Source organism: Symphalangus syndactylus, chromosome 5 (genome assembly GCF_028878055.3).
Source record: "Symphalangus syndactylus isolate Jambi chromosome 5, NHGRI_mSymSyn1-v2.1_pri, whole genome shotgun sequence".
In the NCBI taxonomy this organism is placed as follows: domain Eukaryota; kingdom Metazoa; phylum Chordata; class Mammalia; order Primates; family Hylobatidae; genus Symphalangus; species Symphalangus syndactylus.
Genome location: NC_072427.2, coordinates 115,425,416 through 115,444,035, shown reverse-complemented (window position 1 = coordinate 115,444,035; position 18,620 = coordinate 115,425,416). Strand labels below are relative to the sequence as shown.

At 41.2% G+C, this 18,620-nt stretch overlaps 1 protein-coding gene across 18 annotated transcripts in view; it reads left to right on the top strand.

The window, feature by feature from the left end:
• TCF12 (transcription factor 12) overlaps nt 1-12,161 on the top strand; it is a 382,270-nt gene extending 370,109 nt beyond the window's left edge. For 14 of the 18 annotated variants that reach the window (XM_055279265.2, XM_063639406.1, XM_055279262.2 and 11 more), the window contains 2 exons: nt 2,099-2,252; nt 5,800-8,154. In XM_055279265.2, the coding sequence (XP_055135240.2) occupies nt 2,099-2,241 (143 nt within the window). In that variant the 3' untranslated portion in view covers nt 2,242-2,252; nt 5,800-8,154. Of the gene's footprint in view, nt 1-2,098; nt 2,253-5,799; nt 8,155-10,385 lie in introns of those variants that run through there. The other 4 variants (XM_063639405.1, XM_063639407.1, XM_063639402.1 and 1 more) reach the window with 1 other exon arrangement.
• Nucleotides 12,162-18,620: the final 6,459 nt, after the last annotated feature.

Below are 18,620 nucleotides of genomic sequence, written 5' to 3'. Positions count from 1 at the left end.
AGTGTCTCTTTCTTCCGTCATTCATCCTCCTTATAGTTGTATAGGCTCTATGTCTTTCCCTAAATACAGGGGCTTAGAAAATTAGAACTCTAAAATGAAATTTTATTAGTATGCATCACTGATAGTCAGGAGTCAGCTAAGTTTACCATAATGAAGTTTTTTGTTTAGTTTTTAAAAACTTGGAGGTGAACTATAAATGTGTATTGAAATATATACATCCAAGTACACTTTTACCTACTTTAAAGGGGAAGCTGGCACAGTGGCACTTGCTGGTAGTCCCAGGTTTTTGACAGGCTGAGGTGGGAGGATCCTTTCAGCCCAGGAGTTCAAGGCAAGCCTGGGCAACGCAGTGAGACCCCATCTCTGAAAAAATGGTCGGGGGTGGGGTGGGGACATGGAAAAAGGGGAGCTGTACTAATGATATATCGGCTATGCCCTCATGTCAAGAAAATCTGACATAAAATATTACAACTTCTAAAAAATACTATTTTCATTCCAGACTAATTACAAATGATCCCTTTATATCATATTCATTAGGACATTTTTAATCCATTTATAAAAATATGTGGAACAACTTTTAACCTATACTATATGTTATAATCAAATAAAAAGCTATATCAGAAGCTATGGATATCTTGGGCTTAAAACTCATTTTTAAAAAAATCCAACAGGAATAGTAGTGTGTAAGTAGATTTTGATCCAGTGGGTCTTTGATCTGATGGATTTTCTTTCCCTTTATTTCTCACAGTAGCACCCGATTCTTTTTTTTTTTTTTTGAGACAGGGTCTCGCTGTGTCATCCAGGCTAGAGTGCAGTGGCACGATCACTGTAGCCTTGACAACTCTTGGGCTCAAGCGATCCTTGTACCTCTCGGCTTATTCTTTAACCTCTTTTGAAAATGCCCATGTCACAGATCCCATGCAGTCTTCTTTGCTATCTTTTATAAGAAGCAGCAGAGGTTTTTACCCTTTTAATAACACCTCCAGCAATAGAAAGACCAACTCATTCATCTTGTTTCACATATATATCAAAGTAGAAAAGTAAGATGTGCACCAGCTATCTATCCCTCTCCCTCGAATTGGCACATTTCCTATAGAAGAGGGGTCCCCAAACCCTGGGCCACGGACCAGTACCAGTGGCCTGTTAGGAACCGAGCTGGCTGCACAGCAGGAGGTGAGCAGAGAGCAATCCAGCGAAGCTTATCTGTATTTACCGACACTCCCCATCATTTGCATCTCCACCTCCTGTCAGATCAGCAGCAGCATTAGATTCTCATAGGAGCATGAACCCTATTGTGAACTACATATGCAAGGGATCTGGGATCTAGCTTGCCTGCTCCTTATGAGAATCTGATGCCTGATGATGTGTCATTCTGTCCCATCACCCCCAGATGGGACCATCTAGTTTCATGAAGACAGGTTCAGGGCTCCCACTGACTTAATGGTGAGTTGTATAATTATTTCATTTTATAGTACAATGTAATAATAATAGAAATACAGTGCACAATAAATGTAATGTGCTTAAATCATCCTGAAACCATCCCCGACCCCTTCCCCCCCGCCCCCCCGCACCAGGTTCATGGAAAAATTGTCTTCCACGAAACCAGTCACTGGTGCCAAAAAGCTTGGAGACCACTGCTTTAGAGGCATAGCTGAGGATATCTCTTACTTTATCCTTTTCTGAACTGGTAACATTTTAGATAAAGCACACATGTCTCTCTCTTAAGTACAAGATGTCAGCATTCATGTCAATTCAGTATGCCGTGTCTTAGCAGGACATTGAAGAGACTTGGTAGCCTAATAACAACAGCATTTGCCAAAATGTTTGAGTGAAGAGTAGCATTTTGATTTAAATCCAATCAAACCCTAGAAAACTAAATCATAAGCAAAAAATGAAGAAAACACAAAATGGTCACTTAGAAGTATAAATCTGGGGGCTCAGTTCAATGCTGAGGTTTTCTGTGAGCACATTGTTTCTTCTGTGTGATGGTTATTTAGTATGGGAATGAAGTTACACAAAACAACAGCCATTTGTTCAGCTTGAGACCTAATTCATAACTTAAAACCATAGTGATAAAAATTCTTTCCTCCTGTTTTAGAGAGGAACCTTAACCCCAAAGCAGCCTGCCTTAAGAGAAGGGAAGAAGAAAAAGTTTCTGCCGTATCGGCAGAGCCGCCAACCACACTGCCAGGAACCCATCCTGGGCTTAGTGAAACTACCAACCCTATGGGTCATATGTAAACATCAGCCAGGTAAGTACGGGTTTGAAAAGAAACAGCAAAGAAATAACCTTAAGATTCATCTTAAACTGGGTTAGAATCTTTGAAAAGAATTCTCTAGTGAGCAGTGGCCATTGTAAAGGTCACATGTAATTTGAAATACAACAGTTTGTCTTTCTGTTACATTATCAGACTTAGAGAGCCAGTGTCATTTTATAGCAAATTGCTATTTTCTTCAAAGTGTGGCAGTGTCTTGTGACTTTGGTTCTTCTGTTGGGAATCATCATGTGTACTCTCTTACATGAGTATCTTCCTGATCCAAGAAGAAATAGTACAATGACTCAGCCATCAGAAAACGCTCTTGATACCACTCATGTTCTTCATTTCTTTATTCAGAAATGCTTGACTAGATCATCAACCAGTTTTCTGCTAATTATCTAGCTTTTTGTCATGAAGACTTTATATATGAAAAAGTTATTACTTCTATTTGGATCAATAATGCAAGTTAATGATATGATGCTTCTTCCCCACTTGCAAGCACATCAGTTAACACCCTCTAGAATCTATTAATGAATGTGAAGTTATTATATATGGTAGAGCCAGAATGCCCTTCTCTCTGGTGGAATTTTACTTGTTCAAGGACTATTCTTTATATCTTCCTTTTCATGGAATAAACACAATTCAGTTCCTGGTGATTTTTTTTTTCCTCAAGACGGAGTCTCACTCTGTTGCCCAGGCTGGAGTGCAGTGGCACGATCTCGGCTAACTGCAGTCTCTGCCTCCCAGGTTCCAGCAATTCTCCTGCCTCAGCCTCCCGAGTAGACTAGCTGGGATTACAGGTGTGCACCACCATGCCCGGCTAAATTTTTGTATTTTTAGTAGAGACGGGGTTTCACCATGTTGGCCAGGCTGGTCTCGAACTCCCGACCTCAGGTGATCTGCCCACCTCAGCCTCCCAAAGTGCTAGGATTACAGGTGTGAGCCACCTCGCCCAGCTGGTAACTTCATTTTTATAATCTGCCTTCAGCAGTATGTAGTTTTTTTCCCAATTTTATCAACAGATTAAAAGTAGTAAGTAAAGGCAGATGAGTGTGGGGTGTGGAACAGAAAAAAATATCAAGTGCAGTTTCATTTGGTCAGTTTTGTGGCTATCTCATTTTGAACTGACAGTCTGGAATTTGATAGACTATTTGATAGATAAACTACAAATATTAGTAACTCACCTTTTCCTGAGGGATTTAGTTCCTACCGCCACTACATATATAGGGTCAAATGAGACTACATATAGGGTCAAACCAGACCACACGGAAGATTTCATTTAGGGTAAAAGAAAGGAAGAGTTAAGGCAGTTATTTCATAAGTCAGTTATAACCGTAACGTTAGCACACTGGAGAAAACCTCAAACTACCTCCCCCACAAAAAGTATCCAGCAATCTAACAGATTGTACGTGTCAGGGACTTTAGGCAAGAGCTAGTTTACAGATCCTCTAAAACCTAGATCATTGTTTCATACTCTGTAGAAAATATAGACTACTATGAAACAGTAAGTATTTTTGCTTCAAAAATAAACTTTGAAGTGTTTTTGTTTGTTCTGGGGTTTTTTTGTTGTTCGTTTTTTTGGTTGTTGTTGTTTGTTTGTTTGTTTTGAGATGGAGTTTGACTCTGTCGCCTGAGCTGGAGTGCAATGGTGTGATCATCTCGGCCCACTTCAACTCCCGCCCCCTGGATTTGAGCAATTCTTCCACCTCAGCCTCCTGAGTAGCTGGGATTACAGACATACACCACCACGCCCAGCTAATTTTTTTGTATTTTTAGTAGAGACAGGGTTTCGCCAGGTTGCCCAGCCTGGTCTCAAACTCCTGACCTCAAGTGATCCGACTGCCTCGGCTTCCCAAAGTGCTCGGATTACAGGTGTGAGCCGCTGAGCCTGGCCAAAAAATTAACTTTGAAGTTTTAAAATAAAACCATGCCACTATTTCTCAGTGCAAAAGAGACTTTCTAAACATAGATTATTTCAAAGAAGAGTGATGGGAGAGGTAACTTCTTATGCTCAGGTCCCAGATAACCACCAAGCTGTGAAAAAGAGCACTAGGCATTCTGCCCTAACACTTCTCTTAGAGCCTGTTTTATTTTTCTTGTCTCGCTCTAGTTAGTTCTACCCATTTCCTCTTGTTTTCTTTGCAGTCTCTCTTACTCGTTCAACTTTGTGTTCTTATTCTCATCTCATTTCCTTCTGTTTACTTCCTGTGCTTTACTACTTCTCTATTTCATACTGCTTTCATAGCTCTACCCTTTATCTCTTTATAATGTGGAAATTTTCCCACTTAGGTTAAAATTAAACTTTGGGCGTTCCCACCTATCAAAAAAGGATCAAGAATTCTTTTAAGTTTAAAAAGGCATCAAGATATGAGACATGTAGTGAATGCACTTTGTTCCATAGATTGTATAGGCTAGTGTTTGTCATCTTAGAATATGTGTTAAGGTTGCTAATTTCATAAAGATAGTTATTTGGTTTCATAAATTGGATAGCAGATTAAAAGCAGCAAGAGACAGGGCAGCAGGAAAAATGCTACTAGAATCAAAATGGCTAAGACATGACCACAGAATGACTGGTTATAAACGTACAAAAATTTGCCATCCTGTAATGTAGGCCAAGTAGCTTTGAATATCTTAGTTTTCCATCCCTAAGAGCATTGCTATGTAACTAAACAATACTGTGGTTATTGTTTAATAAGGAAGTAAAAGTTATGATTCTATCTAAAACTATTTTATTAAAAATTTAAAGTAGAAAATTTCAGTTACTGCTATATATATTATATTGGGAACATAAGTATGTATAGAATTTGTACTAATAGAGTAAAATATTCTTAATAAACATGGAGCAAACATTTGTTGAGGACCTACTGTGGACCAGGAACTGGGACCAATATGAAAATGAATGCAGAGTAGCCTCTGACCTCAGGTGCTCTCAGTTTAGATGAAATAAATGTAAACTATTAACAGTGTGGTGGAGTGGAGGCAGCAGCAAATTGAGGGCTTTACCGTTGTCTCACTACTGAGGAATGAATGAGTAGCACCTCCGAGCTCAGTTATTGCCAACTTGAGTGTTGTTAAAATGAAGGTTTGCATCATTGCAGCAGCTGTTTTATACTCTTGTAGTTTGTGATTCTGTAATCACATGATCTCCTTTAAAAATCTTACCAGATAGCCGGGTGTGGTGGTGCACACCTGTAGTCCCAGCTACTCAGAGACTGAGGTGGGAGGATTGCTTGAGCCCAGGAGTTCAAGGCTGCATTGAGCCATGATCATGCCACTGCGCTGCAGCCTGGGTGATAGAGCAAGACACTGTCTGAAAACAAACAAACAAAAAACCTTACCATACACATCAAGTAAAACCATTTCAGTATACCTTAAAAGGAAAAAGTTCATTAAGTCACTTAGCAGACTACAAATTTAGTGCAGACCTGGGTATAGATGAGGAATACCAGCTTTTTTTGTTGGTGGGAGGGGGAAGGTGTTTTATTTTTAACAATTATGTACTAACTGGTATTGTCCTCTCCCTTGGCTGTCCCTGCCACAGTTCCAGAGTTATCAGTAGGCTAGATAGAAGGTGACCTCTCCTCATAAGGACTTGGACAACTCAGATTATCTGAAGACACAAACCTGACAGGAGGGAGAAGAAAAAACAAAACACTTGAAGCAAGAAACTCAAATGTAATCCTACGATCAAAGCAACTGGTCAACACTTCCATCAGAAGTGAAGATAGGAAGCTCATCAGAACATCAGCCCATGAGATGTTTGCAACAAATCTTTTGTTGCAAGCAGTGTGTCGCTTCTGCACAATCAGAGACTGTCTCGATCTCTCCACTCACCGTGGAAGTTGCCTTGTGCCTAAACTGAATTGACAAATGCATTGTAACTACAAATTTTATTTATTGTTATGAAACTGTAAGGTCTACATATAAAGGGAAAAAGTTAATGTGGAAAGCTGATCTACACTCAGCTGATGCCAGCATACATTAAAGCAGTTCACGTGCAGAGAACAAAGCAGTGACAACCATTGGCCCTTAGCATTCCCGGCATACCTATTAGTGTCTTAAAAAGGAAGGGAAAAGTCTTTTGTTGCCCTCTCCTATCCTCTTGCCATATGAATAGTGCTTTCCATGAAATAGGAAAATATTACTTGGTATAGCATTTCTCTTGCTCTCATTTTTTGATTTATTTTTATTTTCTCTTTGTGGGTGTTATATCTGATCTCTAAATCTGAAGTTTATGGTCACAGTCCAGCCTCCTCCGTGCAGCCCTGTGTGCTTTGCACAGTTACCCTACAGTGGTAAGCAGAGACCATCTGTGACCATAGCCTAGCTAGCATTTTAAAAGGGGAAATTTTGTTCTCTAGGTTTTTCCCCAAATAAACATTGCTTTATTTCTAATAATAACCAAGACTTTTCAAGCTTCTAGATCTCATAGGAAAGCTTGTAATAGCAAAATTGTAAATTACAAGGGAAGAATCTACTTTTTAGAAATTGCTTTGTTTTCCAAGCAGTAAGTACTACATACAGTACTTGTAAAGTGTTAGCTGTAAGTAAGCACAAAATACATTTAAAATACAAAGACGATTTTTTCAGGCTGTGATTATGGTGAACATAACAAAACTCAGTAGTCACCAAGGCAGGTAGTGTGATAAATGAACACACCACTCTGAGGCTAATTACCTAATGGAATACAAGAGCAATGGTCATCCGTGTTTCCTTATCCTAGCCTTTATTTCTCTGTCATTTGGATGGCTGGTCAATGGGGAAGAATTCAGTGGGTGATTTAATCAACTGCAAACCATCTGCCCTTGTCCCAAAATGATGAGCCAGATTAGCATTAAACCAGTACTTGTCAGTCCATCTTAATACTGTTCATTAAGGCACTCTCTGTCTCTAATCCTTAGGAGTTGTTTTAAAAGACATAATCACTTTGAACTTCCATGAAACCTGTCTTCCACCACAACAACCCTGGGAGAGAAAAACATGCTAAACGAGATATCTTGGCTTAATAATTCCTTATAGCCAGTATCAACAGTGGCAATCAGCACACAGAGGAAGGGACCCAAATCACTCTGTAGCTTAAAGATTTCTGTTAATTTGAAAGAACAAAAACAAGACAGAACTTCTGGTACTCTAATCAGGATGATTCCTAACAAGTCAGTCATTTGTGAACTTAGTGGACTTTTTGGTTACTTTAATTTGCATATATTCTCCAGTTACATCAGACTCTATCTGTGGCCTTGTTCTTCATTTCAGTGTTAATCAGCTAAACAGAAGTTGTTGCTTATGATGTGTGAGTGAACATATGCCACTGCCTGGCCTTTTTTTCTTCAGAGCTTGTTGTCTTTTTCGCTATATTAGACTTTGCAGTATGCCCAGAAGCTTTCCTTCATAAAATAGAAAGAAAAAAACATTTGGCTTATTTTTCACTGTAGCTAGTCTTTTATACAATAATCTTGTAAGAAAATTTCTTGAATTCTAAATATTACTCTTTCTAGATTTTTGAAATCAAAAAGTTTTCAGTAAAAAGTTTCTTACTTTATTTTATTATATTAGGTAGTAAAAAATGTAGGGTTATTTACCATAACCTGTTCATTAATATCAGAAATTTACAATAGCATTTTAAGACCATAGTAGGACTCTAGCATACCGTGTAGTACCTATGGAGTATTGTAAGAGCTAATTGTTGGAGATGAATTGCTTCTCATCTTGTTCTCCAGTTTCCATTGTTGGTTTATTGCAGATTTGTATCCTGTGTCAAATTCAAGGTATTATTGATAAACCTTTTCAACCAGCAGCAAGAAGTTCAAATTTTTTTCTGTCACTGTAACAGAAAACACAATATGTATATAACATTTATGTAGCAATAAATGTGCCATCTTTTTTTAACACAGTAAAATAGTGAGTTTTTTACATTTCTTTTTCTCAAATAATAATGTATTTTGTTTTATTTTCTCCACCTCATTCGTCCCAGAAACACTCACACTGCTTTTCCTAACTGCATTACCGACATTATCTGGGAAACCCTTCAGGACAGAATCAGGCTTGTGGAGCTGTGGCAATCTGGTCTAGAGCTTCTCTAGCTTGTGCTTTTCTCCTCTTGCCCTCACTACTGACAGCGGCCTTTTAACCTTTTCCTAAAGATTGACCAAACAGCAATTAGTAGTTACAGAAAATCTACTCATTTGTAGATAAAGAGAAAAATGAAGAAGATGGAAAAAGACTCAAGTGAGGCTTTTTAAGTTATTCTTCAAAGCACTTTTCACATTCCCCATACCCTTTCTCACAAAAAAAGTGTGTCATAATTAGGGAATGGTATTGTTTACTGTTTAAAAGTTAAAAGATTAAGTTTGCTTTTATCCCAGATTTTAACCACAAAAAAAGCATAGTGATTATCCATGAGGACTTCATGCCAAGCAAGAACCTCAAACAAACTGGACAAACCTTTTTTGACAGTGAGTGACTTTTTGTAGGACCTGTGCGTGCGGAACCCATGGCGTTTGTCACATCCTGTTGGTATGCTGGCAGATCGCTTCTCTTGCTGAATTATGAAATCCACTGTTCACATGGGGTGCCTAACAGAACATTTTGCTTCTTGTGGGATTTAGTGAAAACTATTAAACTTGTTGATTTTATACAAAACGACAAATAAAAATCTCTAAGAAGAAAATGTATAATCTTAGAGCTGAAATGAAATATAGAGACCATCTAGTAAACGACCTCAATATATCTGTGAAAGCTGAGACTCAGATTGTATGTCTCTAAGAACACATAATTAGTAACATCAAGACACTTACAACTTTCCCTAGAAAACCTCCCTGCCTTGACTTTCTCTTCGCAGATTTCTAGGCCGCTTCTACTCAGTATCTTCATTTTCTTCCATATTTCATTTCATGTTTCTCTCCTATAGTTCATGTTTTCTTTTTCCTTGGAAACTCAATTTAAACACGTGTGTGTGTGTGTGTGTGTGTGTGACTTAAAGAATCTAAGCTTTGGCATTAAATAGTCCTCAATTCAAATCTAAGCTCAACATCTGATTAACTTCATTTTCTTATCTGAAAAATGGAGATAACATTAGAATTGTGTGAGTATTGAATGAAACAATGTATGGAAAGCTCTTATGGTTCTTGTCACATAAGAAGTACTTAATAAATGATAAATATTTTTAAATAAATAATATTATAACCAACTCCCAGGATGATTCCTCTTCAGCCATCCTGTCAGAGGTAAATGGTAAAATAAGCCCCCAGAAGATGTCAACCCATCTTTGTAGGAGTCTACATTCTTTTGCAGCCATCCAATGAAATACTGCATTTCTTTTCAGTGTGCTCCCATGGCTACATTTTAAGAGGATTTTTTTTTTTTTTTTAGACCTTCACATTTCAAAAGAGTGAGTCTGGCCAGGCATGATGGCTCACGCCTGTAGTCTCAGCACTTTGGGAGGCCAAGGCGGGCAGATCACATGAGGTCAGGAGTTCATGACCAGCCTGGCCAACATGGTAAAACCCTGTCTCTACTAAAAGTACAAAAATTAGCCAGCCGTGGTGGCAGGCGCCTGTAATCCAAGCTACTCAGGAGGCTGAGGCAGGAGAATCACTTGAACCCGGGAGGCAGAGGTTTCAGTGAGCTGAGGTCATGCCGTTGCATTCCAGCCAGGGGAACAAGAGCAAAAACTCTGTCTCAAAAAAAAAAATAGAGTGAGCCAGTAGGCTTTAACCAGTCACACTATGTGGGTGGACAGCTGTATCAGTTTGGGTGCTTAAGAAGCAGATGCCAAGAGGAAGTTAGAAGGGCAAAGGATTTATTAGGAGATGTACCTATGAAAAACAAAGGGGTGAGGAATCAAAAGTAGACAGAGATGGCCTTTAGACCATGCTGCAGGTTTGACATTAAAAGAAGGGCATGTAAGGAAGGAGGATTAGGTAGGGAGAGCCTCAGGCTGCCTGCAGTTCTGAAGAAGGCCTGAGCAGCCCAGTGAGGGTGTTCTGGCACAAAGATTGCCGGTGAAGGAGGCTTGTGTTGGGCAGGAATGGCAAAGTGTCAGTGTCCCTGTTTTGGTCAGTCATTGACTGGGAGTTACATGGGGAGACTGAGGCCAGAAGCTGACAGCTAACCACTCTTTCCCGACAGGTTATCTTTGAAGGGAGACCTCAGGTGCACCTCATGGCTTCCACAGCACCTCATCTTCTTCCTACAAAAGAGCAAAATAAAACCAAAGGGTCTTCTGAAGTCACTGAGACAATAGCTGATCTCATTGGGCCGATGAGTCTTCTAAAAATTGCGGTTCCTTCTGCTTTGGCATTCCATGGTCAAGTAAACTTACACGTATTGTCTGGAAGAATGAATCCCATTCCTCCTCCATCTTCTTTGGCTCTGGTGTGGGCTTATGTAATCTGGATACTAGCCCCTAATGTTGCTGTGTTTAGTAACATCATTTCTCTGTGTCTGTTGGGGGCTGGTTTCACGATCCCCTAAGGATAGCAAAATCTCTGGATGTTCATGGCCTTTATATAAAAGGGCACGATATTTGCATACAATCTACACATCCCCCCACATACTTTAAATCATCTCTAGATTACTCATAATACTGAATACAATGTAAATCCTATGTAAATCATTATTATGCTGTATTGGTTTTTCGTCTGTGATACTTTCAGTATTGCATTGTTTTGTTGTGAAAACAGGGTCTTGCTCTGTCACCCAGGCTGAAGTGCAGTGGTATGATCCTAGCTCAGTGTAACCTCAAACTCCTGGGCTCAAGTGATCCTCTTGCCTTGGCCTCCCAGAGTTCTGGGATTATAGGCGTGAGCCACCATGCCCAGCCTGTAATGGTTTTTTGTTGTTGTTTGAGACAGGGTCCTACATTATTGCCAAAGCTGGAGTACGGTGGCACATACATGGCTTACTGCAGCCTCAACCTCCTTGGTTCAAACAATCCTCCTGCCTCAGCCTTTGGAGTAGCTGGGACCATAAGAGTGCACCCCCATGCCTAGCTAATTTTTTTATTTTTTTGTAGAGATGGAATCTCCACATTTGCCCAGGCTGATCTTAAACTTACGGGCTCAACCTATCCTCCCACCTTTGCCTCCTAAAGTGCTGGGATTATAGATGACTGCACCTGGCCCCTTGTTAATTTATAATTAGTTTTTTTTCCCCCAATATTTTTGATCCACGCTTGTTCGAATCTAGATATGGGACCTGCATGCAGATAAGAAAGGCCAGCTGTATTCTGGTGTTCTTCACAGGACAAGTGACACTCCCTGCTTGCTGGGTCAATGGATTGTCCATGTGTCTTTGTGGCCACCTGGCTTAGGAAGCTCACAAGGTCTTCCTCATTTGGAGGTGTTTCCCTGTGAGTGCCCTCAGCCCTAGGCTTTCTTACGTGTGCCTATACTGGAGCATGTATATGGGAGTAGAAATATCTTTCCTATGTTTGTTATCTTTCTCTCTTTAGTTATTGCCGAAAGACAACCTGGAGAGGTTTTCTGTTCTCTTTGAAGCAGACCTTCAATCCCTTCCCCAAGCTGTCATGTGGTACCACTGCTGCCTTCTGCCAGGGTCTCCTTTCTCACTCTTGAGGGTCAGTGTTCCACTACGCTGGGTCCCCAGGGTCTCTGAGCCATTTTGTCTTTGGGCTTGGTGAGCACCATGTGCAAGATTTCCAAGTCTTTCAAAGCTTGTGAAAATGTTTGCAATCTGAAAAAATAGTACGGTGCCACAAGAAAAAAATGCAAAATGAAATTAATTTCAAATACAATTACAAAAGTCATACAAAATTGTTGTAGCAAAACTAATTTGCTGTTTAATGTGGAACTTGAGCTCATTTTAATGTATTTGATCTTATTAAATTTGGTATAGAAGGAATGTACCTTAACACAATAAAGAAGCATCTATGACAAACCCATAGCTAACATCCTAACTCACTGGTGAAAAGTTAGAAGCTTTTCCTCAGATCAGAAACAAGACAAGGATGCCCACTCTAGCCACTTCTGTTCAACATGGTAATCCTAGCCGGAGCAATTATGCAAGAGAAAGAAAGAAAAGACAGCCAAACTGAAAGAAGTTTAACTGTCCCTGTTTGCAGATAACATAATCTTATAATACAGAAAACCTTAATGATTCTACCAAAAAACTTAGAACTAACAAATGAATTCAGTAAAGTTGCAGGATACAAAAATCAACATACAAAAATTCATAGCATTTCTATACACTAACAGTGAACTATCTGAAAAAAAATCAAGAAAACAATCCCATTCAGGAAAGCTAAAAAAATTAAATACTTAGGAATAAATTAAACCAAAGAGGTGAAAAACTGACACACTAAAAACTATAAAACATAGATTGAAGAAGATGCCAATGAATGGAAAGATATACCGTGTTCGTGAATTGGAAGAATTAATGTTGTTCAAGTGTCCATACTACCCAACGTGATCTACAAACTTAATGCAACCCGTATCAAAATTTCAATGACTTTTTTCACAGAAATAGAAAATATCCTGAAATTTGAATAGAACCACAAAAGACCCCAAATAGCCAAAGCAACCTTGACAAAAAACAAAACTGGAGGCATCACACCACCTGACTTCAAAATATACTAAGAAGTTATAGTAATCAAAACAGTACAGTACTGACAACAAAGAAGATACATAGACAATGGAACAGAATAAAGTGCCCAGAAGTCAGTCTGTATATTTACAGAAAATTGATTTTTGACAATGGTATCAAGAACACACATGAGGAAAGGACAGTCTCTTCGATAAATAGTGTTGGGAAAATTGTCTACGTGCAAAAGCATGAAATTAGACCTTTATCTCATACCATATACAAAAATCAATTTGCAGTGGATTAAAGACTTAAACATAAGACCTGAAACTATAAAATTGCTAGAAGAAAAGGATTTAAAAAAAAGGAAATAAAAGAAAACAAGATAAAAGCTCCATGACATTGGTCTGGGCAATGGTTTTTTTAATATGATCCCCAAAAGCACAGACAACAAAAGCAAAAATAGACAAATAATATTATATCAAACTGAAAAGCTTCACAGCAAAGGAAACAACAGTGAAGAGACAACCTGGAAAAAATATTTGTAAGCCACACATTCTGATAAGGGGTTAATATCCAAAATATACAAGTCAATAGCAAGAAAACCAAGAACCCAATTAAAAACTGGGCAAAGGACCTGAATAGACTTTTCTCAAAAAAAAGGCATACAAATGGTCAATATGTATATGAAAAAGTACTCGACATTATTAACCATCAGGGAAATGAAAGTTAAAACCTCAATGAGAGATTACCTCACACATGGCAGAATGGCTGTTATCAAAGATGGCAGGGCACAGTGGCTGATGCCTGTAATCCCAACACTTTGGGAGGCCTAAGCAGAAGGATCGCTTGAACCCAGGAGTTCGAAACCATCCTGGGCAACAAAGTGAGCCCCTGTCTCTACAAAAAATAAAAATTAACCAGGTATGGTGGCGTGCACCTGTAGACCCAGTGACTTGGGAGGCTGAGGCAGGAAGATTACTTGAGCCCAGGAGTTCGAGGCTGCAGTGAGCTGTAATTGCACCACTGCACTCCATCCTGGGTGACAAAGTGAAACCATGTCTCAAAAAAAAAAAAAAAATGCACAAAAGTTAAGGTGTTGGCAAGGAAGTGGAGAAGAGGGTACCCTTGCTCAGTGTTGGTGGGAATGTAAATTACTACAGCCATTATAGAAAACATTACGGAGATGCTCAGAAAAATAGAAATAGAACTACCATATGCTCCAGCAACCCCACTACTGGGTATATATCCAAAGGAAATAAAATCAGTATGTTAAGGAAGTATCTGCACTCCTGTGTTTGTTCATTACAGCATTATTCACAATAGCTAAGATACAGAATCAACCTAAGTGTCCATCAGTGAATGAATGGATAAAGAAAGCATTTACACAATTAAATACTGTTCAGCCTTAAAAGAGAAGGAAATGCTGTCATATATGACAACATGGATGAGCCCAGAGGATATTATATTAAGGGAAATAACCCAGGCAAATACTACAGGATCTCATTTATATCTGGAATGATAAAAAAAAAAAAAAAAAATTGAGGCCAGGCGCAGTGGCTCACGCCTGTAATCTCAGCACTTTAGGAGGCCGAGGCAGGCGGATCACGAGGTCAGGAGTTTGAGACCAGCCTGGCCAACATGGTGAAACGCCATCTCTACTAAAAATACAAAAATTATCTGGGCGTGGTGGCACAAACCTGTAATCCCAGCTACTCAAGAGGCTGAGGCAGGAGAATTGCTTGAACCCAGGAGGTGGAGGTTGCAGTGAGCCAAGATCACACCACTGTACTCCAGCCTGGGAGACAGAGTGAAACTCCGTCTTGGGGGAGAAAAGAAAAATTGAATACATAGACGCAAAGAGTAGAATGGTGGGCCTGGGGGTGGCGAGAGGTGGGGCAGTGAGGGAGCTGGGGAGATATTGGTCAAAGGGCACAAAATTTCAGTGAGACAGGAGACAGGAGAAATAAGTTCAAGAGATCTGTTGTACAACATGGGGACTATATTTAGTGTATTATATTTTTGAAAATTGTTAAGAAAAGATTTTGTGTTCTCACCACAAAAAATAATTATGTGAGATAATGCATATGTTAATTAGCTCAGTTGAGCCATTCATAAGGTATACATATTTCAAAACGCTATGTTGTACACAATAAATACATACAATATTTTTTGTCAATTAAAAAAAGTTTTAGGCCGAGCACGGTGGCTCATGCCTGTAATCCCAGCACTTTGGGAGGCTGAGGCAGAAGAATCACTTAAGGTCAGGAGTTCGAGACCAGCATGGCCAACATGGTGAAACCCTGTCTCTAATAAAAAATACAAAAATTAGCTGGGTATAGTAGCAGGCACCCTGTAATGCCAGCTACTTGGGAGGCTGAGACATGAGAATCACTTGGACTCCGGAGGCAGAGGTTGCAGTGAGCCTGGTCCACAGAGCAAGACTGCACTCCAGCCTGGCCTACAGAGTGAGACTTGGTCCCAAAAAATAAAAAATAAAATGAAAAACAATAACAACAAAAAAAAACCTTTTAAATCTGTTTGATACAACATAGGCTGGGACTTCCAAAATTTTAAAAACCATCCTAAGTTCCTTCAGTCCTGGAGTTCTTTTTCAGTTATCACTGTTTTTGGTTCTCTGGCTTCTTGATAGTCTCCTTGGAAGAAAAACAACTGCATCTTTCCCTCTAAAGCCAAGGGCCGTCTCTGTATCTCTGAAGATCTAACCTTCTGCCACAGTTCGAATATGTTGGAAACGTAATCCCCCATGCAACAGTGTTGAGGGGGGGTGCCTAATAAGAGGTCATGAGGGCTCTCCTCCCAGGCTGTTTTGCCCTGCCGCCTTCCACCATGGATGATGTAGCACAAGGGCCCTCAACAGATACCAGCCCCTCCGTCTTGCACTTTCCAGCCTCTAGAATTATAAGAAATAAATTTCTGTTATTCTTTTTTAATTACTCAGTCTCAGGTATTCTGTCATAGCATCAGAAAACACACTAAGATGCCTGCCTAGGCCATGAGGACGCCAAGACACAGCACAAATTTTCTAGAAGCTCTAACCAGACCACCTTTCTCCTACTCCCAGAGTGAGGTCCTTCCTTCCCCTGTCCCTTGCAGCCCTATGGGCTTTTTTGCTTTCTCTCATTCTCTGGGCCTTCTGCAGCTCTATTTCCTGCAAGATTGCATCTTTTCTCCTGGATATTTGGTCCTCGCTGGGCTGAGGTGGCAGCCCAGTGTTGGGAGCAGGCTTCTGGCTGGCCTCTGATCAGTAAGCCAGAGGGGTCACCTTGTCCTGAAATACAACCCTGCCATTGGCCACGTTTTCCACCATCTTATGAGTATTCCCAGTGACCACCCTCAGCAGTTCAAGACAAGTTGGGTTACACAACAAGGCAGCACAATAATGAAGCTCCCACCCCTGGCTTGGGCCTGGGCGTTAGAAAGCCCTGCCTGCGGGGGGCCCTCTCACACGCAGGAGGCAATGGCTAGTAGCCTCACCAGACGATCCTCTGCCAACCTGCTCCAGGCCTCCCCCTGGGGCCATCCCACCTCTTCCTCATTAAAGCCTGTGCTGAAAGGAGCGGGGTTGTTTTTCAAATTCTTTCAGCAGTGAGTTATTGATCAACACTGATAGTGCGAGCAGCTTGATCTCACCCTGAACTGGCAGAGATTAATTAGCTTGATTCCCAAGCATAATTCCTAATTAGGCACAGAAGAAAGGAAAGGAAACACAAAGGAACTATTCTTCTCCAGAAACCACCAACCTTCTGTCCAGGGGTGGAGGAAGAAGAAACAGGTAAGCATGTCCCAGCACCAGAGTGCTTCCTGCCCAGTCCAAAGCTGGGCAGCCAGCCCATCAGCACAAACAACACTGAGACGGTGCCAGTGCCATCCTGCACGGGTCTCAGAAGAAAATGTGCATTTAATTTGTTTGCTTTGCTCTCTGCCTAATGATGCGCAGGGAAGGCACAATTAAGCAGGAAGCTTTGAAGTACCTGCTCTAGGCTTGCTTGGCCACCAGAGGCTGAGGATGCAAGCAGGGGAGAATTCAGCTCCACTGGGCTGGGGAAGAAAGGTTGGATGGGGAGGGGGTAGTGGCCCTGAGACTTGAGCAGAAATAGTGAAAGGAACCACTTCCTGCAGCTGAGAGGCAGGAGCCATCATGTTCTGTTGTGGGCATTTTCTAGAATGTTCCAGCCAGGACCAGCGGCCCAAATGGCTCTTCCCTGGTGGTGGGTAGGACAATAGGAGATAGGAGGGACCTTCAATGTGGCAACTGTGAGGTTTGGCCAATCAACTTACCCATGCTGAGCTTCGGCTTCTCTTCAGTGAAATGGGGATAATTAATGATCATATCAGCTTACATGACGGTTGTGAGAATTAACTGAGGAATTCAGAGATGCATGGCACATAGGAGGCACTTCCTAACCCACCTAAAGAAAGCAAACCCACAGGGCAGCAAATCAGAAATGGATGAGGGCTGACCTCCTCCTTATTCAGTAGCACATGTCTAATAGACCCGACTGTGTCTCGAACATCCTGCCCTGAGGAAGACTTATTATAGGGAGCTACAAACAGTGTCACCTGGGAAAGACAGTGAGCTCAGTTATAGAACAAGAACACCTGCCCGGGCTGACTGGGGGCCAGGATACAGGGAAGGCTGCCTGGAGGAAGTGACACATCCCTGAGTCTCAATTGGCCAGGAAACAATTGAGCAATGATTTGGTGAAAATGAGTTCAGTAGAGGTTAATAAAAATTGGGAGTCCTGGCTGGGCGTGGTGGCTCACGCCTGTAATCCCAGCACTTCGGGAGGCCAAGGCAGGCGGATCACAAGATCAGGAGTTCAAGACCAGCCTGACCAACATGATAAAACCCCGTCTCTACTAAAAATACAAAAAATTAGCCGGGGGTGGTGGCGCCCACCTGTAATCGCGGCTACTCGGGAGGCTGAGGCAGGAGAATCGCTTGAACCCAGGAGGCGGAGGTTGCAGTGAGCCGAGATCACACCACTGCACTCCAGCCTGGGCGACAGAGCAAGACTCCGTCTAAAAACAAAAAAAAAGGGAATCCCTGCTGTCTGCAGTAGGCCAATCAGGTGTCCAAGAATCGTGAGAATGTGCTTCCACATCACCACCACCAGCCCACACCCACACCCTTCAATCCCGTCAAGTCTGTCTGCTCGGCATCCTGATCCAAACAAGCCACTTTCAAAAGTGCAATTATGAAACAATTCGAATACTGACTGGACTACTGTTTATATTTTTAGATGTGATACTGTGGTTAAGTTTTTCTAAAAGTCCTTGTCTGTTAGAGATACACACTGAAGTGTTTACAGAGAGAATGATACAATCGCTGTCTGGAATCCACTTCAATACCATCCAGTATTGGAGGGTGGGTAGTGGGGTTGGGGGGTTTTGAGGAAACAAGATTGGCCCGGTGTATCAGCATTGATGCTGGGTGAGATAGGAAAGTGGGGGTTCATTATACACTTTACTTTTGAAAATGAAGCTTTTCATATTAAAAAGTTGAAAGAAAGAAGGAAGGGAGATGGGAAGGCAGGGAAAGGAGAAAGGGAAGGAGAGAAGGAAAAGATTCTGCTCAAATGTCCCTTTGGAAACCCTCCTTGACCCCCGCGTTGGTGTGGGGCTGGGGAAATGGGGAGGCTGTTTTCTGCTCAGCCAGAGCAACAAGGCCCATGAGGAGACAGGAGGGAGGTCTGGGGAGCAGTCCCAAGCCACAGAGTCCTTCTGGGGACCAGCCACACCATGAAGAGAGAGCAGAACAGGGAGCATAGCACAGACCCATGACATAGCACTGTGCCA